The 23,916-nt window shown below is 43.8% G+C and overlaps 1 protein-coding gene across 3 annotated transcripts in view; it reads left to right on the top strand.

Moving 5' to 3' along the window:
- Positions 1-1,910: 1,910 nt before the first annotated feature.
- CHRDL1 (chordin like 1) overlaps positions 1,911-23,916 on the top strand; it is a 38,883-nt gene continuing 16,877 nt past the window's right edge. For 2 of the 3 annotated variants that reach the window (XM_065689994.1, XM_065689993.1), the window contains exons 1-4: positions 1,911-2,349; positions 5,212-5,358; positions 7,187-7,299; positions 10,872-10,965. In XM_065689994.1, coding sequence (XP_065546066.1) covers positions 5,262-5,358; positions 7,187-7,299; positions 10,872-10,965 — 304 coding nt within the window. In that variant the 5' untranslated portion in view covers positions 1,911-2,349; positions 5,212-5,261. The remainder of the gene's footprint in view (positions 2,350-5,211; positions 5,359-7,186; positions 7,300-10,871; positions 10,966-23,916) is intronic. The other variant, XM_065689995.1, reaches the window with a different exon arrangement.

Genomic DNA, 23,916 nt, shown 5'->3' with positions numbered 1-23,916 from the left:
GCTCCAACATGTAGTGAATGGATTGATTTTTGAACTGGAAGTAAAACTACCACGTACAGAATCATCAGCAGAACCTCAGCCTCCTGTAAGGACCGCAGGACAGAAGTGTAGAGCTTCACTTGTTGCTGCACTAAACCTAAGAAGCGTCCCTGATTAGACAGTCTCACTGAAATTTAGAGCTATAAAGGGATGTACACAATCTACTGCATCTTGCTGGACTCTTCCAGTACCAAACTCCTTTCCTTTCACAGTATGATACCTATTTCATTTTACTTCACTTACCTTTGGTGTCATACCCTTTGCTTCTGCATTTCCTGCTGCTGTCTGAATTCAGCTCCTCAGACAGGATTTACTACTGCTCCCACAGCCAGTGGGCTCCCAGGTAGCCAAAGGCAGCTCCAAGGGGAGTCCCTCCATCGTGTGTCCATGTCAGTGGGAAGACTCTAACTGGGTTTGGGTCTAGATCTTTGCAGAATGCAAACAGGGATGGTTCAGTCGCAGATCCAGGTGCAGATCTTATTCATATACAGTTTATCTTACAGGCTGAGCTTGCCCAGTCTAACCCAGCACATCTAATGGAACAACACTACTACAACCCCACACCATGTGTGTACAAGCTTACCTCTTCTCTCCATGAGTACGGATATACCTGTGCAGGACCAGAGCTTGCACAGCTCAGATTCTTGGCCTGCAAGTGTGAATTACTGTCATATTTCTGACTCAAAGTCACCATTTGTTTTTCCATTTGCCCATCCCTAATTTGCACACAATTATCCCTAATTCACCTCCAAAACTATCAGCCTGCGGCAGCAGCCACCACATTCAGGACTAAGAGCTGTAAGTGATGACTTCTCTTTGGAACAGGGATTAAAGCAAAGCAAAGAGCGGCACAGTGACACAGAAGTAGGCACGGAGCAGTGTTTTCAGAGTGCTTAGCTCCAGAACGCAGTTTCTTTCTCTTTTCCTTTTTTAAGAGTTATAAAGTCACATTTTACTAACATACAGCCCACATTACTCTTAAAGTCACACCACAAAGTCCTTAGTAAGTTAACTGTTCTTTCCTCATGCTAGCGTAAGGTTTCACTGTACACTCTGTTTTCAGTATTTCATCCCCTAAATTACTATGGAAGAAATGAAAGTTCTGCTCAATTTTCAGCCTTCTGAAAAGATCTACCAAGCCTGGGAGGTGTGTGACCTCCCAGCAGTGCTCCCCAAACACCCTGCTCCCAAACTAGGGGAAACAGGTTGTAATTTGTTTCTCCACAGGATGTCTTTTCATACCTCACCCTTTTTCTCAGATCATTTGTCAAGGGTCCACTGATCTCTTCTTATTAGTTACAGGGGCTACAACAAGACAGAAAAAGAATGTTTGACCAAGCACATAATGTCATGAGTCATGGGTTTAATTTAGTTCTACCAGAATCTCAATGTGACCTTGAAACCTTCTAACACAATAAATCAGACCAGAGGGTATCAGCAGAAGGTGGCTGACAAATCCCAGCGGACGCTGACTCCACCGGCCCTGCCCCGGAGGGGCACCCCGTGCGCGAAAATCCCATTAGAGAGCCATGTCGCGTAGAGCCCTCCGTATGCAAAGGGCCCGCGGGGCTCGGTAACCGAGGCGGGCACCCAGTCCGCAGCTCCGTTTGAAGGCAAACCCCGGCGCGGGTCCCGCACTGCGGGAGGGGGCACCGAGCCCAGGTCCCTCCCGGGATCGCGCCGCTCTGGCCGCCGCCGCCCCCCCCGTCTGCCCTGGCCCCCCAGAGGGGAGCAAACTCCACCCCGAGCCGTGTCAGTCACGCCGCTGCGCCGGGCGGCAGGAGCGGGCGCGGGAGAGGAGGGGGCCGGGGCGGGAGGCGGACCGCCGGGGCGCGGGCTCCTCCACTCCTCCTCCCGCCGCCGCTGCAGTGCCGGCGGGGCTGCGGGGCAGGACCCGCCGCGGAGAGCATCCTCCGGCCGCGGGGCCGCGCTGCGCTCCCCGCTGGGGTAGGAGGTGGCGGCAGGTGTCCGCTGCCAGGCAGCCCCGGACCTCGCGAAGCGCCCGCCCTGGGCTTAGCGGATTGCCGCCTCCCGCCCGCCCCATCCCGTCCATCCCGGGGTCGGGGGGCTGCCGTCGGTTCCCTCCCTGCCCGTCACTGAGCGGGCGACGGGAAAACCTGAAAGCCCGGGCGAGCTGCGGGAGACGATTATGGCAACGTGACCGGGAAGCGGAGCCGCCTGGCCGGAGCCCTCCCGTACCCCGGCGGAGCGGAGAGAGCGGAGCAGCGCGGCTCTCGGAGCCGAAGCCGCCGTTCGCCGGCAGTCTCTGGGGCCCGCGGCACAGCGGGGCGGCCTGCAGCCCTGCCCCAGGTTAGTGAGCTTTTCTCTCCTAGGCAGGACCCCGGGGGAGGCGCGGTCCCGCCGTCGGAGCTGCGCTCGTGGGCTGAGCGCTGCGCGGCACCGCCAGACCTGCGGGGGTCCGGCTTGTTCCGCCCGGGCGGTGGTCGGGGCCGGGCCGTGGTCCTGCTTCCCCGCGGAGGCATCGCCGGCACCTGGCCAGGCTCCGCAGTCCGCGCTGCCGAGCTCCGCGGCCAGGACCGGGGCTCCGCGACGGCAGCCCTCGACCTGACCCTCTGCGCCGGCCCCGGGGTTGCGGGGCGCGCCTCGGGCTCGGCGCCCCAGGGACGGCTGTTGTGCTGGAGCAGCGGAGCCAGGCGCGTCTGGCCGCGGCTCGCTTGGACACTCGCCCGCTTAAAAGCACCCCCGACGGCGCAGGGATGAGCCCCGGGGCGAGCGGCGGAGGCTGCGTGCCCCGCACCGGAGGGCGCAGGCAGAGCCCCCCGGCGGGCCTGGGCTGAGCTCCCCCGGCCTCGCCGCCCCACCGCAGCCGCGGCTGGTGTCCCCGCGCCCGGCACAGCCGCTGCCCGCCCCGCGCCGTCTCTTTCCCCCCTGGCACTAACGGCGGAACGCGGCGGGGCCGGGCACTACCACTTGCGGTCACCACGGCGGGCGCTTTGGAGGCGAGGCGTTAAACACAGCCCCGCAAGCTGCGTTCTAGTGAGTACCTCACGTAAGAAGTGATCACTTTCATTGTTTCCACCACGCAGAAAACACACCAATAATTAACAGGTTAATCCTAACCGAGATTATTTAAATCCAGGAATATTTTTAGGATGTTGCCCTTTGGGGAAATAAAGGGAGTGTGCTAATAGTGAAAAGTATGTTTTTATATTTGGAGTAACAACAATACAGAAATTAAAGAGAATTAAGAAAGACATCAAAAGTCTCCATCCCGTTTCTGTTATTAACTCCTCCATTTCACATCACCGTGCAGCATTTCTGAGCCTAGGCAATGCAACTTCTAAAATGCTTTTCCTTTTGAATACATGACCTTTGAAATGGAGGGATTTCTGAGCCTTTCTGTTGGAACTAACCAAGCTGGCCAACAGGTAAAGTACTGCACAAAGGGTAATTGTGCTCCATTTATAAATATGCTTTGCTGAAGCAACCCCCAGGAAGGCCAAAACACTGAAATGCTCACAGTTCTGCTAGTCCCAGGATGTGCTACTGTTGTTCTCAGTGTCTGCATGATTCCTGGGACTGAATTACAAGGGTTTAATTTTAAAGGAGTATTTAAAAGCTTGTTTGGCTTTAAAAATGTCCTATGTGATCTGAAGACTTTGAAAGGAAAAAATGACTTAAACTTTTCTTCTGAAATTGGAATATGATTCTCAGCTTCCAAAATAAATGGAAAGTTGTATTGTGTTACTGCACAGGGAGTGGGCTTTTAAAATGGGGTTATTCTTTGGGATGTTTTCAGATGCAGTTTGCATTCTTTTGAGTGAGCTGACTGAGCATAGGCAGAGTGGCCGCATAGATTGGGTTAGTTAAGGAGGATGCCCATTCTGGTTGTGGTTTGGGAAGGTAGAGTAATGCAAGCCTTGAACAGGAAAGGCAATAAAACCACTCTGATAAAATCAGACCAGCCACCCTTCGCTGCAGGATTCTGTATCTCAACAGCCTCAATAGGAAGAGGGCTTTTTTACGTGTCGTTAACTTACTATTGATTTCCCTAAGTTATCCACCACTTGATTTTGAATATACATGTATAAATTATCATTTCTGCTTTGGTTTTCTGTAAGCTGAAACATACACTTCTATTACTTACATGAAATCTGAAGAGGTCAAATGACTTCACAAAGCAGACGGTTTATTTTTCCAATAGTGAATTATTTTAATTATTTTTTTTGGAACTTTTGTAAAGCTACTTGTGAATCCACATCAAACTTCTTAAATCAACCCCCAGTCTTTCTGATACTAAAATTATAGACAAGTGGACTCTGGGAAGAGAATATTTTTTGCGGTGAATTCTGATAAACAGTAAAGCATCACCATTTTTCTCAGTTCAGAACCTTAGGTTGGCTGTCAGAAATAAATGAATTCTACTTTAGTTCATTATTTTATGCCTTTTCTTCATTATAAATAATCCACCTTTTAAAGCCAGAAAAGGACAAGCAGAACTGTGCATGCAGCAAGTATGATACCACCTCTGCACCACCCAGAGAAGAACACACTGAGCTTTGACTATATGCCAAGTTTTGACATCAAAGATCTACAGGAATGAAGATTACATGTCATTCCCCCGTTCTACTTTCAGACATCAAGGCCACAGAAGGGAAAACCAATTATACACAATCCCAGAACAATAGTGGTTGGGAAGGGGTAAACGGATGAGGTGAATAGTGGTGGAAGCCTGTGAGATGCGGGAGGAGAGCTCCCATGCCGAGAGCATGGCCAACATGTTGCCCTAAGCAGGGAGTGCCACAGTGAGGGGCCAGTGCACCAGAAATGGCCAAGGTTCATGTTATGCTGAAGCTAACATGTTACAGTTGACACCTGCATTTCCTCAGTTACATCCAAAAGAGCTGTTCCACAAGAACATCTCCCCACCTGGCTTCCTTTGAAAGAGATCTTGAAGAATTCCAAAGCCAGATTTCTCTGCTTTGGAATGAAATAAGGACTTTATTAGAAGTAATACCCAATTTCAGCCTTCATGGATGGGAATATAGCCTCTTTTCCAAAACTGAAATTATCTGAAGCCAAAGCTGCTTCCATGAAAAGAAGATCCATGGTACAGTTTAGGATTTGTGTGTACTGGATGAAATCCTGTCAGAGAATTCAAGTATCTTACAGGATTTTGGTTTCATTAATTTAATCTTTTCTTCCCAACAGCTCAACGTTCTCTGCTTTGGAGGTTCTTTCTTTTCCTTTTGTCGATAAAGATGAGAAAAAAGTGGATATTGAAGGATTTTCATTTTATCTTTTGTGGTGTGCTCTGTCTCCTTTTCATAGATGGAGGTAAACTAGAACAAGTAAAACGTAAGTAGACTTCAAACAAAGCTGTCCCCTTCACCCAAATTTGTCGTTTTCCTTCTATTTGACAGAAAAGATATTCAAACTGGGGTACTATGTTCAAAACCTAACATTCTTCCTCCTAATCCTGCGTTTAGTAGAGTCAGGTCACCCCCACGTTTGGGGCACTTCTTCCTGAAGTTGTACAGGTTTCATTGCATCATAAAGACCATAACACATCAATTGGAGAATCTGTTTTATTTCAAATATCCTGAATCCAGAGAGTGCTTAATTCCATTTTAGTGATCTCTGTAAACATCTGACAGATTATCTGGATTCTGTCCCATGTGTAAGACTATTGTGCTGAAGGTTTCAGCTAGTGTAAAGCTCGTCCAAGACTGTTACAGTGTGTTCCAAAAACAACCTCATATGAACTGGATTAGATACATCCTTTGAGAAAATTAAGAGTCTAAGCACTGTCAAAAAACCTGACGAGGAGAATTGAAAAGAATACAAACAAAACAAAGGGAGTATTTCTACAAAGCCTGTCATCCGTGGGAGATGTGAACGCATTTCAGAAAGCATGACAAGGAGGAGTAACTACTCAAATAAGACTGCTACAGCCCTGTTACTAGCTCTCTGGACTGCTCTCCTCACCTGCAGGCTGGGTTTTGGCCTTCTTCTTACCAAAGACATTGTTTGCCCTTGAGAAACAGGAGTTTTCAGCCTCAGTATCAGAAGCTTCTGCTTCTAAGGAAGTAGGTGCATTAAAAAAGGAAAAGAGTTCCAAAAAGGCCACCTTTTCTGCTGAACATGCTCCCAAGCAAACAATGTGCAGGTATCCCTGGTCATAGAAAGCACAGTTGAGAAACTACCAAACTCCATTCATCTGCTTTTTCAGATCCTGGCTTTCATTTGTCATGCTTTAGTGTGAACTGAAAGCAGACCATTTCACAGTTGCTACTAATAATCCCTGCCTCTCGCTACCTTCTTTTAGCCCAATAAATGTGAAGAATGTCCCTTGCTTGGATTATCACTTGGAAGAGAGGCATTTTGTTTGATACCCTGAAGTATCATCTATACTGAGGGTAATGAATTAAGCTGAATTTGGACATCATTAAGATAAGGAAGGAATTCTCTCATGAAAACACATGAGAAACATCCTTTTATTGGACAGATTTGAGTTTTCAATGTGAGGCTGTAATGTGACAGAGAGAGATAGGGCAGTAATGTCTGATAGGTAGATGGATACCTGCAGAGCTGCACCTGCATGATTAGAAATGCTTAATGTGCAAAAAGATCTTAAAATACTGTGAATGCTGAAGCATATGTAAGTTAGCACGAGTTGTTCCGGAACACTAGGACAAACCTCTTCTTTATTAGGTTGTTAAAATAGGGAGACACTGAACATGCAGTGTAAATACAGTGCATTTACCTTCCTTTTGCAGACCCTTTGTTCGAAGTCTCTCAGCTGTACAACCTGGGATTTTCCTGAGTTGAGCCAATTGCTTTGGTTTTGCAGTAAAAAGGTTTTGTTTCCTATAAACCTATCTGAGCAATCAAGCACTTTAGTTTTGTTAGGATCTTAGCCAGTGTTTTTGCAGGTGAAAGGATAAACTCACCCTGTATGACAGCCATTGTGTCAGCTGTTTCAGGAGCTGCAGTTTTGGAAAGATGGGAGACCATGGCATTTATGTTAGGAAGTTAGAGACAACAGTAGACGAAATCAAGGACATTTCCATTATGTGATACTCCAGAGAAAGAAAAAGTAGTGTACATAAAACCTAGGAACACTTGGTAAGCAAGGAATGGGGACATGCATTCAGAGCTCTTTCAATTCTTTACTGCTTTACAGACTCAGATACATACTGCGTGTTTCAAGATAAGAAGTATCGTGTTGGAGAGAGATGGCATCCTTACTTAGAACCGTATGGCCTTGTCTACTGCGTAAATTGCCTGTGCTCAGAGGTAGGACTGCTGAGTTATTCCTCCTACAACCACTTCTACCTGCTTAACTGACCAGAATCCTTCCAGTTGTATGTACAGTTTGCACTAGTGGGTTGGGTCATGCTGAAGGAAGCAGCAGTTCCATCAATGTGGATGATTATTCTGTACCTGAATTTGGAGTAGTCTGGATGTATGGACAATGCCCACAACTTCAGAGGCATTTCTAGAGTCAAAGCATCTGCTGCCCTAATGTGCTAAAGGAACAGGACTGTATAACACTGCTTGTAGAAATCTATGAAAGAAGAATTAGATGATGAAAAATGAGAAAAAGGTTTGGGAAGCAGAGGGAATTGAATAGGACATGAAGGGACAGGTCCTTAGGTATCGTCAGGTGATGTGTGGTATGAAGACACAGCAGCCATAAACCCCCTAAGTATGGCATATACAGCTGGGGGGGGGGGGGGACATGGGAAAAAAAGGTCAAAGTATGTCCCTTGGAGTACTTTAAAACGACTAAATAAGGGGCTCTTAATCAGTAACACATGAGACACTCCAGATGCTGAGTTTTGTCTGCTGTATTTAATGCAGAATAAAGTTTTCTTGGCTATTTCTCCCCAGCAAGTGTAAAATATTGGGCCCTCGTGCAGCATTTGCTCTGAGGGATCTGCTACTACAGTTTAGTGCAGAGATGCACCAACAGTAGCCCCACAGGCTTGGCTGCATCTCAGATCTGTAGTAAAAGAAAAGGCAGTAAAAGAAAAGCAATGTAGTAGGAAGAAAAATAAATCCTTGATTTTAGCAAAAAGGAGTTTCCACTCACTTTTGCTGATCTCTAAGTAGAAAACTCCCTCAGAATCCATGTGTGGGAAAACATTAAATTGCTGGAAGGCTATGTCTTGGGTGGGGAAGAAATTAACTGGAAACCCTAGAGATCGGGATACAAATCATTGCTCAATGAGTTTTAGGAAGCTGTTAGTCTGGAGGGATGGGAAAGTGCATGATATGCTCCTGTACAGCACAGGCATACCCACACACTGTGAGTCTCCAACAAGTGTATTTGATTTCTTCCATGGCATGAAAGACCAGAGTGACAGTTCAGGGCAACAGTGTTAGTAAAGAAGGAAACTGTAGTAATGACCAGTACATGCAGCTGTACTCTACTGCCTTGTTTGTTCTGTTTTACCTTTGTTGCACCATGAGGGTGCAAAATGTAACTTGGGGTTATTTCAGCAGTGAGGATGCTCTGAGGGTTCTGTGGGATGTGATTCTTGTTGCCTGCAAAGACTCCATATAACAACTGCAGCATCCAGCCATCCATTTGAGCTTTGTTCTGGACAAAAGAAGTGCCCTCAGAACACTGACCTGCAGTGAAGTTCCAGATCATCAGGAAACTCTCAGTAATTTATAATTTCAACAAATTAAGTCTAGATAAAGCATTAGAAAATATGTCACAACACAGCACAAGCACAGACTTTAAACCTAGTATTACAGCATAAAAACCACACCCCAGGGGTCTTTGTCACCAGTGACACCAGCATCTCTTTGCTGGCCTCAAACATCACGATCCATATGATCTCTGCACAAAACAAGTCTTATGAGCCAGGCAACAGATGGAGATCTCTGCTCCATCTCTAAGCAACAGCCTGGATGTGACCGTCCATCCCCCCAACACACACACTTCTAATGTTGAAGAAAAACGCAAGACAACTAACTGAACAGAGGCCAAATTATTCAGCTTGGGATTAAAAAAAAAAGCCTTCCTGCTGTTGTGTGTATGTAGCATTGTATTTTTACAAGTTATAATTTACATACTTAAACCAGAACAAAACTAAACATAGGTCAGTGTTCTCACCCTGCTCCCCCTTTCTTTTACAACCCCTCCTCCCAGCCAGTGCACAGTGGAGACTGTTGGCTGCTACTGTCAGGTATACTGGAACACTCACAATTTGCCAGATCATTATTTTACTCCCTAAAATACAGCAGCAGCTTGTTGCTTGTCTTCATAGTCAGACTGCAGACTTCAAGGGTCAAAGTGAATGCTCTCTTCAGTTAGTACTGACACCACAGGCTAAGAGGAACTTGTTACTCAGAGTATCTGCTGCAGAAATGCTCATCATGGCCCTGACTCACAGAGGCCTACAAGAGCTTAAGTCTTGCTCTAGGGACTTAAGCCCTACTTAGTAGGGTTTGATCTCCCAAGTATCACTGTGAGTCTAAGACCAGTCTTAGGAAGCACAAGATCCATTGGAATAGTTGTGTCCTGCTGCAACCAGCGGAGCACTACAGGCAGCACTGAGGAGTGAATCAGTCCTGAAGAACTATCACATCTGATCATGCACAGGCAGTAAATGTTCACCTCATCAGATTTCACAGGACTAGTCAGTAAGAAGGGAGTGAGCCCATGGAGCAGGACAAGTAAGCAACACGGAGCCAGGCCAGCAGGCAGTTCCAACCTGTCTTCCACAGCAGTGCTTTACAGGCTCTTAGGTGATGGTGCACTGGGCAAGGGGCTGTGCACACCAGTGACAGTCTCTATCCCACACAGAATCTACAGCCTAAAATTGTTCCTCCTCTGTAAAATCAGTATATTTAATTTCAATCAGCATTGGAAACAGATGGTGATATCATTTTTGGTGTCTCTTTCCAAAGCAGATGCACAAATGTAGTTTGTGGGTAGTAATGATCTATGATTACAGCCTGTGGTCTGCAGAGACTTAGGAGTCAATGGATTATTTTGAAAGAGAAGAAAGAGAGGAAGGCCCATACATACACCATCTAAGGAAGTCTGCACCACTGCTGGAAACATTTCAGTGCTCCAGAAGGCGCAGGAAAATGAAGTGGGTTTATTCCTGACACCACCTAAAACTGCAGTCATCGCATAGTATCAGTGTTCATGCTGAAAGATCCTTCTTGCTATAAACATGAGCAACTCAGAGCTAAATTAAAAGGATGAATTATAGATGGGAAATGGGGATTTGAAATGGATAGTCTTTGCTTGTTACAGACACTGGAGAAAGAAAATTCCCTGTGTTTTAATTATAGATCAAACTTTGATGTGGCCAAATAAAATATGATGTTAATGACATGAATAATGAACACTATTCCCAAGACTTGCTCGTGTTTCTTAGAAAAATGGCTACTTCCCAACTGGTGTTTTTTGTCTGCTAGGGAACCCATAAAATGAAAACAAAAGACTCTCCACAGTTTTCAGGAACAATTACAGATGCTATTGTCTCTTGTGGTCTTGAACTAACCCTCAGCAGGGGATACCTCAGAGACGGACCATTCATTATCTGGGTCTCAGTTTTGAAAATGCAATTCCTAAGCATAATCTGCTCAGAAGAAAAACACAAATGATGATTGCTGCAATCCAGTTTTAGGCACTTCCTCTGATTTTAAGGTTTGTATGGATTTCTGCTGCATTCTGAGTTCCAGCATGAATTCGGAGGCAGTGAAATCAGAATTCGGTGTGAGTGAAATCAGAATGTTGTAGAAATGCATTTAAATAAAGAATATTTGGATGTAGAATAGAGAACACAGAAATTTATAAGGTAGGTTGTTTCATAGAAGTATTGTATTGTGTTCACCTGCAGAATGGAAATGTACTGTGCAGCAGAATAAGATGCCCAAGTCTACACTGTCCTTCCCCTGTGCACGTACCACAGCTGTGCTGCCCACGATGCCCAGGTAATTCCTATTAATGCCATACAGTCCTTGCTGAAATAGTTGTTTAAGATGCTGAGAAACAGCAACTTTAAATGTCTGTGCTGGAAAATGTCTGTGAAGTAAACATAGAAGTGTCCATTTAGGTCATGAGAGGCTTGTCCTACAGGTGGTTTAGGAAATCAGCAAGTACAGATTTGGGAAGGGATCAGGCAAGTTCACATGTCCAGTGCCCTACAGTCTGAGCAGAAGGCAGCAGAAGTTTCATTGGTGGGGTGTATGGACTATCCTCTCCCAACTCCCTCCCTTATCTCTAAACTCCATCGCAATAAAACCCCATCCCACAAATTTCCTAGGTTTCTGCTTTTGGTGCTTTCCCTAAGAGCAGACTGAAATACATGGTTATTTCCAGTGCTTCTCTGTTAACAAGCAGTTTAAAATTGCTGTGGCAAATGTGCCTTTGTATAGTATCACTGTACAACTAGTTTGGTAACATTTGCCTTTTACATCTCAAATCCAGGCATAGCTTCATAATTAGTAGAGACTGTTGTAAATCATAGAAGCAGTGCTGTAGGAGTTTATGACTATATAAATCCAATGGGATACTGTATAGTAAATTTCTCCAGACTGTACATTTATTATATGCTCATTATTAAGAGCCACTGTATGAAAGAGACTAAGCAGGATCTTTCACGAGGCTGTTACAGCATTCCCGACATGGCCTAATGGCTGGTAGATTTGAATGGAGCTTTCCCCTAAATGTCTGTCTTAGTGGCACCCCTCATTTCCACTTATAAAAGAGTATTCATGCAGCATCATAGAAAGGGTTTATTTGACTTTCTCCAGAGAGTTTCATTGTCTGAGGAAAACAGACAGCTGTTCCCTTACCGAAACCTGTGAGCAGTACCCAGTGGTGAGTGCACAAGCAGTTTGCTGTTCAGCTGGGATTGGAGTGTGTTCATTGCACTTACTGGACAATAAATGACACCAACCCACCAGTTGGATTCATCTGTCCTGACAGTCATGTACATCTGTACATAAGATGGCCATATCAGTATCTGGTCTAGGTATCCAGGATCCTTTTCTGATCAGTGATGAGAAAAAACCATTTCAAGTGCATAACTCATCTAATGTCATGATGCCACTCTTAGTATAGAATCCTAGAAAGGCTTGGGTTGGAAGGGATCTTAAACCCCCAACTAGTTCCAACCCCCTGCCATGGGCAGGGACACCTTCCACTAGACTAGCTTGCTCAGACACATTCTGCTTGTGTCCTGGAATGAGATTCATCCCATTCAACTTCAGATCTAACATTCTGGCATCTAGTTGATGGTACAGTTTTATCTATGATGGTCTAATACACAGGCAAGAAGGTTTGTAAAGTAGCATGCTTTACTTGACTAACTAGTAGCATTAGATTAAGTGCTAAGATGCTGGGAACATAAACCCCTCTTCTGCCATCAGATCAAAAGAAGGACTAGTGTGCCAGTGTGCACCAAATCTGGTCTGGTTTTCCAGCTAATCTAAGCTTCAGTTGAGAAGGGAATCATGTAGATACCCTTCACAGATGTTGGAAACGTGCTGTCCCAGAGGTGATTCATCCTGTTACCCAGAATGAGAAGAAGTTTCCCCTGGAGATGCCCATCTCTCTCCACTGATTACTGAGGGAGCACAAGCAAATAGCTGACAATAGATTCTCACTTTTTTGACACCTTAAGTTAAATCACAATAATCCCACTCAGTATGCGACTGGCATTTGGGGTCAGGAACTTCTTTCTTTTTTAAATATCTCTGTACAGTATTTAGTGTAGAAACAAATGCTTCAGAGTGACTGGGTTTGCTTCAAGTGCTCTTTGGCACTGCACTGTTTGGCTGTTTTCTGTTTATGGGACCGTAAATGTTGTGATACCTATCAAGATTTTAAAACATTCTCCAATGACCTAGTAAGGAAGAATAAACTGTAAACTCTCAAATCCTTATCAAGTGGAGTTCTTGCTGTTCACAGTCTTCAGGTAGAATTTTGTACTGTGTGTTGAAACTGATAAATGCAGAAAATTACCAGAATGAGCCTTTCCTGAATTGTGATCCATTATCTTCTCCTACATGCTCCTAGAATACATCTATAGTCTATCTGCTACGTATTAAATGAATTTAATATGTAAGTTACATTGCTGGCTGGGCAGCACCTCATTAGAAGCGAAAGTCCCACTAAGGTCTATTTTTTCCCTAATTGAATCCATAATTCAGATAGAGTTGCACTGATGTCAGGCAAAAGAGGCCAGGAATCTCCTGTGATTTCAGGAGTTATTTGCATTCTGCTTGCTGCAGTGATTAGGCATGTCATATTTGGTGTCCTATCTTCAGTAGTAATGTTCATGCCTGATCTGAAAAGGAATCTCAAGCATTCTTGCACACCTTATGCTAGCTTTCCATTCCCATGTGTCTGGCATACAATGTCTTTTGTGCAGCACTCCAGGATAAGCTGGAATTTCACTTCTCTGGTTTTCCTGGTTATTCTTTAATGGAAGGTGATAGAGCTCTGGCCATTAGCCACCCATTCGAATGACTATAACTACTTATTATATTCTGTCACGTAGGTTTCCCCTCTGTTTCTCAAGCTCATTTCAGAAATGAGTAGTGCTACTCAGAGTGACTTTGGGCTCTTCCTCCTGCCTTTCTGCAAGAGTGAGAGTATAGCCTTGTAGAGTGTAACTGCCCAAATAACTGCCTCCTTATTTAATGAAGCAGAGGTAATGCCAGGAGGCAGCAACTTTCATTGGAAACTGAACTTCATAACTACCTAAGTGGAGGAGCTGTTGAAGGGATTCCTTTGAGAAAAGTTGGCACCACTCTCCCCTTGGAATTCATGTCTCCTGCATCCATAGTGACACTGGACTTGCTGACACAAAGAGATGCAGTGTTTGTATCCTGTCTCCCTGGCACCAGCCACCATGAATCTTAAGTAGTTGTCAACCTATGTTATGAAGCATCTTCTACTTTTCACCAGTGGTTCAATCCTACCAGCTTCTATCACAGATTCACTGCTGACCTTTTTCTGTTTTAAACATTTTTCTATCATTGGCACAATCCAAACCTTGGGTCTTCTATAGAACGAGATACTCCTCCCTTTTGCAACTCTGAAAAGTATTTTATTATCTGAATTAGATTCTTATCATCACACATATGTAACCAGAAGTACTAGGTTCACATTCACTGGGACTCTAGTAAGACCCAAAAGGACATCACATTCTTCTGAGCTTGAACTCCTTCCCTTCCACCTCAGGCATCATCAGGGGAGAAGTGCTTTATAGAGTCAAGGAGAGAATTCCATCATACTTAGAGCTGGATTAGCTCTGAGTTAGAGTGGACTTCAGACCTCCTGCCTCCTGTCATGAAAATAAGCTTCATGGACAAGTTCTTGAAGCATTTTGCTGCAGCTGTCTTTCCTTTATGGCGGTACTATGGATGGAGTCCTTACAAATGGAACATTTATTGTAGATTGCATCACTGCTACGTGAAATGATTGCAAATCAAAGCATTGAGAGTCTAGTTAAACAGCTAAAATTATTGAGTACACTCTGGGATATGTAAATCTAAGATAGGGGAAGCTTACGTCAGAAGCAAAAAGGCACAACTGCAGGAGTCAGAAAGAGTTTCCATATTGCACTTGCTGGTTTGATTTCTCAGCAGATAAGGCTGCACTCTGATGCATGGAGCAGCCCATCTGGCTCCAGTATTTTTCGTTAGTTGATGCCCCAACTAAACACACTGGCTTCCAAGAGCATTCATGATTAGTAACACATTTAAGTTTAAGCTCCTTTGGTACTGTGATGTTTCTGTACCAAATTCAAATCACTTTTCTGATGTACTTTTCATTGTTCTTTAGATATTTAAATAACAACAAAATGCCAAGTTGTACCTATATACAAAGCTGGACTGAATACAGAGATGGACCAGACCAGGTATTACAACAGTGGTCTGAGAACATCACCTGAACAGCTACATCTGCATGGCAGACTGCTGCGTGACTGCAGCGTGCAAAGATACCTGTATCTTTGAACTGGTTATTTCAGATCCTGGAAGCAGCCTAGTTAGGACAGTGCAGAACTCGCCACAATGCAAAACTTGCTTAAGAAGCAGGAAAAATGAGCCTGCAGTGAGCTCAGTGCTACCTACTCACAATTCCTTTCAGGAACTCAGCTAGTCCAGGTAACACATTGCACTCTGTAGTGTAGATACTCTTACGGACTCAGCTTTGCAAGGTGCTGAGCATGTGCAGCTCCCGCTGGCTTGATACACATTGTATGCATAAACACAGAATACTATATATATATATATATATGTATGTAATACAATGCATCTTGCACTGAATTACAACCTAAATCTTCCACATGGGTAGTTGGAATGCTCTGGAGGAATGATTTTCCACTGCAGAATGTACACACAATAAACCATTTGCTGAAGAGGTTTTGGGTTCCACCCAGCTCACACACCAGAGCTCCAGGCTCTCAGTTCCAATCTTCTCACCCTTCCGTTCAGAAGAACCCAATCTAGATCACAAATATTCATGGGATGGAGGAAGGCATATTGTGCCCAGTTCCTCCTTTCTCTATATAGTTCTTGTTGCTACCACCCACCCTTCTCATATCACTGAGAAACTCATGGTTCAAGATCTCACTGAAGTTACAAGGAGTTTTGCCTTAAACACGTGGGTGTGAGGCCTGAGTAGGAAAGAGAAAAACCCCATAGTATGGTAATATTAAGAGATGTTCAGCTGGTCTCTTACTGGGCAGATACTGTTTTCTGTGCTGTTAGTAAAAGAACAGTTGTTACCTCCCATATCAAAAGTATCTCTGCTGACTGATGCTACACCTCTGAATTAAAGTCAGGAACACTTTATATCTTGAATTCCAGACTGAAAACAGACCATTGCAGCAATACTCAAGATCAAGAATTTTTATGAGTAACCTGGCAAAGGGCATATCATCCTTCTAAAAGTTGTGCCTAAACCAATAAGCATGGTTCAAACACTTAAATACTTCATGAGAATTTGGAGATTGATCCAGACTTCACATATGACTTGTGAAACATCAGAACTCTCCACTGTCCAAAAGATCAGATCCCTGCCCTAGCATCAAAGATCTTCCAAGGTTCTCAACCCTGACAAGCTGCAAACACAAAAACACTTTTCCTTTCTGAGTGTTAATCCCTCTATTGCCTAAGTCCCCAGGCAGTAGAATTTCTTCATGAACTGTGCTGCCAAAACACCCACTTTCCATCTTACCCCATCAAAAGATTAAGACCATTGGTTATGCAGCAGTATAAACAATTTCTGAGCTTGTGATTTCCTTTCTCTTATATAATGGTGAAAGGATTAAGGAAGAAAGCCACAGGAAGATTCTCATGAGAATGATATGCAGAAACTATTTCTTTCTTCCATGATTCTTACTCAAATTTGAACTTGACAGTAGTGAACATTATAGCTACTGAAAGTTGACACATGCTGTATTTTGAGACAACAATAAAAAAAAGAGCATCTTACAAAGGTGCCTCCTAAAGACATGGATGTACTCTGGGAGATGGACACAACAGAGCAATAACAACTGTCATTTTATGAAAGACCTGATAAATCATGGAGAAATCTTATAAACTCCATCACTTGTGGAGAACAACAACAGCCTGTGAGTAATTTTGATACTGAATTCTTTGTCCCTTACACAGGGACACACAGCTGATGGGAGTACTGTGCCATGACACATGGCACTCTGGGCAGCAGGGATTAAGGAATGGTGGAGGACAGTCACTATGTAAATCACTGATTGAGAATGGTTGAATCTTGGCAGAAATGTGCAGAGAAAGAAAATCAAGAGCAGCACAAGCCTCAGGAGTGATGCATGGTATATAACAAGTTCATAACCACCTCAGGAATGAGTCCTACAAGTATTTTCTTCCTGACACCAAGGAATAGACAGTTGGCACTTAACTAACAGTCAACTGATAGAAGTATGGGTATGGGCTATAGGCACATCTCGGACTGTAGAAATACTGGCCATGTTCTCAGCATCCTGCCCACTTTGCCACAGGTCTGTCATGAGCCTCAGTTCAGTGTTCACCCCTGCCTTCCCTTGTTCCTTTACCTCAGCATCTGCTTCTCTGGAGACCTCTAAGCCATGCTGCTCGCTCCCTGCAGGCCCAGCACCCTTCACTGCCCACCTCTGCACTTCTCAGACTCTCTGAGTCTCATGCTCTGCCTGGGAAGACAGGAAGCCAGGAGGAAGCAGGGTCGGGCTCAGTTAGTACTTGGATGGGAATCAGGGAGTCTCGGTTGGTGCGATATTGCCACTGGTGCAGTGTTATGGTCACGATCGCCACTTGTTCTTCGACCTTCATCAACCCCACAAGAGAAGGATCCTCTGAGAGACCAGGCAAGACCAGCTGCTCAGTTTCCTCTGTCTCCAAAGCAGCAATACCAAAAGCCCATCGGTACCCTTTTGGGTCTTTGAAGTACCCTCTCCTGAGGTAGTCTATGCCGAGGATGCATGCAGCCTCTGGACCAGTCACAGTGAGGTGCTTTTGCCACTTCCTCCCAGTCAGGCTGATTTCAGCCTCCAGTACAGTCAAGCCTTTGAGGAAATTAAACGAGACTGAAAATAACCTGTGAGCCAAGCTCTCAAGCTCTCAGCAGTCACGGTACAGGAGATGATGTAACAACACACCCAGCAGATGACAGTAATAACTACAGAACTACTTACTAGTATCCATTGATAAGAGCAAGCTTCAATTTTTTCCAGTCTGCATCTGGTTCCTGTGGAGGTACCACAGAATTACAGAGCTATGCTTTTTTATGGTTACTTCACATCTACAAACATGGTGGATACTCGTATCTGGAAAATGAAAGACTCACAGAATGTTACACAGCACTAGGGATTAGTAAGATGTCCTGGGTTTTGTGTAGTCCCAACAATGAGTAGCTGTTAAATAGTGCAAATAAATCGTTTATTTGGAAGTAAATTTGATTTGGAAATATAATGATAGAGGGATTCTTGTGAAAAGTCTGCATTTTTTCCTACTGATGTGTGCTCAGATAATTCAGTTTGGTTTATGATTTGCCTTTGTTACCAGCTTCATAAGGAGTGTTTGCTATCACAACCAGACTCAGGTCATCACCTGCTTCCATTCTGCTTTTCTGACCATAAAAAACTCAAACAATCTATCTGCAAATGATCTACAGATAAAAATGCACTGAAAAAATATACATCTTCCCACATGGATGACAAACTTTGAACTTCCATTCCTTGGACTGACATGACAGGATAGGATAGGCTGCTCAGAGGTTTTCCAAGATGACTTCCAAGAGCTTCAGAGATGCTTCAGAGAAGATTCAAAGTACACCAAAGCTTTACTCAATTTGTTTTGTTGGCTGGGAGAATGATTGGTAGATTCATATAATAATTCAACCTTAGAGCAGGAATTAAAATGGAGCAACCTAGAAAGTGTTTTATGACTCCTTCAGAGTTGCTGGGCAATTTTTTATGCCACTATAAAAGAAAACACAGGAAATTAAGCTGCAGAAAAATATATTAAAATAATGTGAAGAGCTTGACTTTAGCCCAAGAAAGCTAAAAAACAACCAACAGAATGTTTAACCTGAAACTCCATCTTTGCCTTGAATCTGTCTGAAAGCTCATAGTGTCTAGATAAGGTGCTACTAGTTCCTTCAAGCAATGGGTTTCATGCACTTTGGCTGTTGTGATTACCTCTGAATTACCCTGGCGTTTTTAAAGCTTAACCTGGCCCTTGAAGTTATTTTAATGTAAAGCATTTTGTGGCTTATTATTTTTGACACCTGCACCTCGGAGAGGCACATACGGATTTTGTTTAGAGCTTGTGTTTGCAGTTTTTGGATGGTGCACAACTCTTCAATCCGAATTTACTGTCAGCCTCAGCCACTGCTTTAGAAACAACATCCCTGCACTGTTTCTGTTGTTTTTTAAAGGGACCTTCACACATCGTCTATGATTCTTTAAATCATAGATTCATAGTAAGTTGGACTGTGATGCGTGACTGAGGAAGGAGGCTGCGTGTAGATGGACTGAGGGTTGATCCATAGTTTACTGTAGTCAATCAACAGATTTCTATTAGCTTGGCTAGTTTTTGGACTCTGCCTTCTATGAAAACAGATGCAGTTATTGACTGTGATATAGTCCCTTCTGTAGAAATGTTGAGGAGTATGGTCGAAATATGACACAGAAGATGAAAGAGGAAACTGCCTTTATGCTGTACCACACAGAGTAGGTGTTTGGGCCAGGTTCCAAATCTATGTAGTTGAATGGGCTTCAGACCAGACCTTGAGGTGACACATTCATGGAGAGTGGAAACAAAAGTAGAGGGAAGAAATTAAGCAAAGGAATTTTTAATAGGAAAAAAATCCATTTGCTCTCTTATGCTGTGCTGTAATTCCCAATGAACTCCAGCCACAAAGGTTATTTAAAATAATACTGGGTGATCTCTAGGAGATAACCTTGCACTGAAACAGTGTAATAGCTTGTCTCTGGTTCCTGTATTCTCATGAGATGATCACAGAATCAAGTAGGTTGGAAAAGACCTTTAGGATCATCAAATCCAACTGCAAGACGAAGCAGGATTTAGTTCTGGCGATGAAGCAGATTATTTGTGTTTCGCCCCTCTTGACATGACAGGGTAAGATCATTAACCCTCTCAGCAGCTGGTGCTTTTGCCCTTGCAGCAGCCTGTTTGCAAGAGCAGTCTGTCCCACCACAGGCTGATGGCACTCAGTTGGTTCAGAACCAAACTGATGGCTCAGTTTGGTTGTCCAGTCCTGAAGCTGTCCTGGGAGCAGGTCAGGAATATGTAGTAACTGAGGTGATGGTGCTGACAGGTTTCCTGCCTTTCTGAGGCACATGTACACAAAAAAAAAACCCTTATGAGTTATCCCAGGTCACCATGACACCTGTCCCACAATATCCCTTGCTTCCTGTAATACAGAGATTCCCTGGCTTCGCTGTTTTCTTTGGCCCCTCTTACCACGCAGCCCCAGCATGGCAAACTCAAGCTAAGGTGGCCAAAATATGATCATTAATTGAATCTCTGGGTACAAAACAGACCTACTGCTGATACTGTACTTTAGTGTCACTGGAACTGCAGGAAAATCTCAAGTGCTCTGTGTTATAAAGCACTGCTATTTGTGCATGAAATTCACTGCAAAAATAGAAACAGAAAAGTATCATTTATGTGATTTTTTTCCATATAAACATAAGGATCTTTTTTAAAAGAATCCTTCTTTTAAAAATCTCTTTTAAAAACAGAGTTTGGTTTGAACACTAACATCAAGGTTCGTTCAATCAACAGAGTTGTTCCAGATTTATTCAACATAACTATGATCAAAATCTCTCTGTCACCCTCTAGCAAGCTGCATAATCTCTTTCTGCAGGATGCTTCTCTCACCTCTTTAACTCTTAGGCTGCTCTGGTTTGAATTTGTAAGGATCAGATTATCAACACATATTTATTCCTCCACTCCAAATATGTGTCTCATACTGAATAGCTGTTTCTTATATATGTGTAATAGAGGGAAAGGCCTAACATTGAGGATTTCTGCCTGGAGGTAGGCTTCTTTATCTTTTACTTGGAATGTTACTAGCACTTAGATTTCTCCAGGACTGGGAAGAGCTTTGGCTGAACTCACTGGAACACGGACACCAAGGCAGCAGGGGTCACAGGACTCACCACAACTTCTCAGTGCTCTGACTGCTGAGGTGAAAGTTGAGATACTCCTAATCAGAGCAGCCCTACAACACCTCACATCTATACATGCTTATCTAGCTGTCACAAGGTCTGTTCCAGAAACAGGAAGAGGTACATCCTGCTTTATAGTTGGAGAGAGGAGTTCAGTCCCGGTCCCCTTGCAAAGCGAATTTGGAAGTGATTAGATCTGCTTGCTCTGTGCTGCCTGTGTTGGGCAGTGCGTACCTGAGCTGATTCAGCTTTCATAACATTTTCAGTGAGCAAAACAGGGGGAAGTACTCTCATACGCGTCATGTTCCCCTTTGGCATTAGAAATGCTTGTGGTCCACACATTTCAAAGAATTGTGGATTATTTTGACCTTCATAATTGTTCTTTATGTGTGGCTTCTGAATAGTTAACCTGCAATTCTTATGTCAATTTTAAATGTCAAGGCAATAATACAGCCTCACATGATGATATGTTACAGCTTGGGGTGACCAGATTTCTGCACAGAAGTGTGTGAGATGACCAGGTAGCTGGTGTCCAACAACAGTTTTCTGCACTAGGAGACAGCCTAGAGAGCTTTGAACTACCTGTTGCAACTAAACTGACTCTCCCAATTGTGTTCAGCAAGCAGCAACACTCACTGGGAATACAGGTGAATATGCAGGAGAGATGCCAGTGCAAGCAGTTGCCCCAGAGTTACTCAACTGCTTGTCTAGTAAGTAAGGTTCCAAACCCAATCCAAACCAAAGATCAGTCTCTTGGTCTGTACATGCTTATGCTCTGTGTTGATTCAGAAAACATGTTTCATAAAATCCTCTCTGGATTGAAAGCATAATCTATCATCTTTACTTACAAAAGACCAGAGAGACTATCTGCAAAACAGTTCCCAGTATGGTAAGTTTCTTAAGACATTAGTCCTCATGATTCATTTCATATTGTTTAGCACTTGATTGTTTTTATAAGGGTGGTTAATAAACCAGACAAACTGCAAAGCCCATGCCAGGCTGAGTGCTTCTGCTTGCTGTTAGAGCCTGTCTTCTTCGGTAATGACACAAGGTGATTCTGAATGTTGCAGTTTAAAAATAGTTCCTAAGTCAGCAAGCCAAGAGTCTGTAGGTTTTTTAAAACAGTGATCTTTGCCAGATGTTCTGATACTAACATAAGCAGTAGTGAGAGTGTTAAGTACTAACAAGAATGGCCAGAATATTGCGCAAGAAAGTATCTCATAGAGATGCAGGAAAATCCCACAGACCCTTCCTGAGGTGCTGAGATGTAGCAGCAGCATGAGCTCTGCCTGCCCAGCTTCCTCTTCCAGTCTGTCCAGTTTCCATTTCAGGAGGACACTCAATCACCACTTCAACCTATTACTGGATGCAGATTCAGTAAAACTGAGCATAATGACTCTTGGATGCTCGGTCTCCTTGTCCATGATGTCGAAGACCACCCAATAGCAACTGTTTTACTTGTCTTGAAGGTCAGATGTCACATCATAAATACTTTACTGCTTATCATGCCATAACTGTCCTGATTCTAAGGTAATTTTGACAGTTTGTTAGTTAGTGTCCTAAAACTGTTAGCAACTGTATGATCACCTCCTGCCTTTATCCAGAAGGATCCAAGTTGAAGACTTAATTGACTATATTAAGGCCTGGATCCTAAAGCCCTTCCTCAAGCAAGTCACTTCACATTTCCCAAAGGCTGGTTTGCTCATACTCAGTTACTGCTTTTCATTCTCTTTGCATATAAATACTTTTACAGAAGCTACCTGGTTTTATACATTAGGAACTGCCTATGGAATTTGTTTAAACTATTCCAGGGACCGGTTGCAGATAACTGATGCTCTTCTGCTACATAGGAAAGTAGGGGTAAAGCAGCTAAGAATCAAGCTTTTATAACACTTCAAGAAGGAATAGAGTTGTAACGAGAAAATGTTAAAAGATGGTGTTTCCCAAACTGTGATCCGTGTGACCTAGCATCTGTTTGTCCCAGGACACTGGAAAGCTCCAGAAGCCAGAAAGCCCTGGTGAGTGTACATAGTATGGATGCCCTCAAACCTTGGTCCTTGGAAACCTCAAGCCACAGGCAGACCATCAGGAACCCAGGCAGGTTCCCATGAAAAGTGTGTGATTGAAGCAGCTTCCAGCTTCACAGCATTTCCGTTAAATGCCCATGTTTATCAAATCAATACTTAACTGTCAGCCTGTACGGTCAGCATTAATGCTGCGCTTCACACTAAGTTAACATCCCTTCATGGCAAACTTTTGCCATACTGTTTCTTCACACCCCCTGTCAAATAGACTACAGGAACTCGTGAACCACACCTACATGCAGTTCTAGGTCGCAGTGAAGGTTTCTATCAGGCTGTACTACGGACCTGAATTGATACAAATCTTGTTTTATAGATCAACAGTTCCTCCTAGTACCAGCATCCATCTTGAACAGTGTTCAAGCAAGTCCCTAGGCTAAACCCTGAAGGCAACCTTTCCATTGGCTTCTCTGAGGCTAGGATTTACCTTGTGTGTATGGCATGCCAGTGAAAAACAGCCTAGGTAGACAGCAGAAGCTGGACAGAATCCCATGTTTGGAAGAAAGGAGTGCCTGGATATAAGAATTCAAGCATAGTTACCATAGTCTCCATTTGGTTTTTAAAAAGCAATTCTTTTGAAGCTGATCCGTTTTTCAGCCAGTTGTATTCTATTGCCTGCTTGTAAAACCTGGAAGATTTCTTCAGCCAGGTTCAAGGTTTAAAGTTACTCATAGGATAAGTTCACATCAAGTCATGTGAAGCCTAACTTGCACATCTTATCCCCCTGCCATTACGTAATGCTAATGTTTGAGATATATCAGTGCTATCCACATTGCTAACTCATGGTCTTATCTTGATGGCACTGAAATTTCAGGCAAATACCAGCATGGCCTGTCAACCTCTATACTGAAGTCTGAGCCCTCAGAGAATAAATGCCAAGCACAGAAAGAAATACTTCTTTTTCGATTGATGCTATAACATCTTTACCCTCTCCGTTTCATACTACTTCCACTGACACGCTGTGAATGCCACAAAGAAGAGCTCAGACTGAACCCAGTTAATTACAGGATTCACACAGATGGATTGCCTGGTGCTTTCCAGAGGCAGCTAATTAAAGCAATGTTAGTCAGCACCATTAAAATGCCAGCTAAAGCTTTGGGAACACTCCTGATTAGGAAGCAAGGTTCACAAATACAGCT

Source organism: Lathamus discolor, chromosome 9, assembly GCF_037157495.1.
Source record: "Lathamus discolor isolate bLatDis1 chromosome 9, bLatDis1.hap1, whole genome shotgun sequence".
In the NCBI taxonomy this organism is placed as follows: Eukaryota; Metazoa; Chordata; class Aves; order Psittaciformes; family Psittacidae; genus Lathamus; species Lathamus discolor.
The sequence above is the reverse complement of the archived record's forward strand: the minus strand, read 5'-3'. Positions and strand labels throughout refer to the sequence as shown.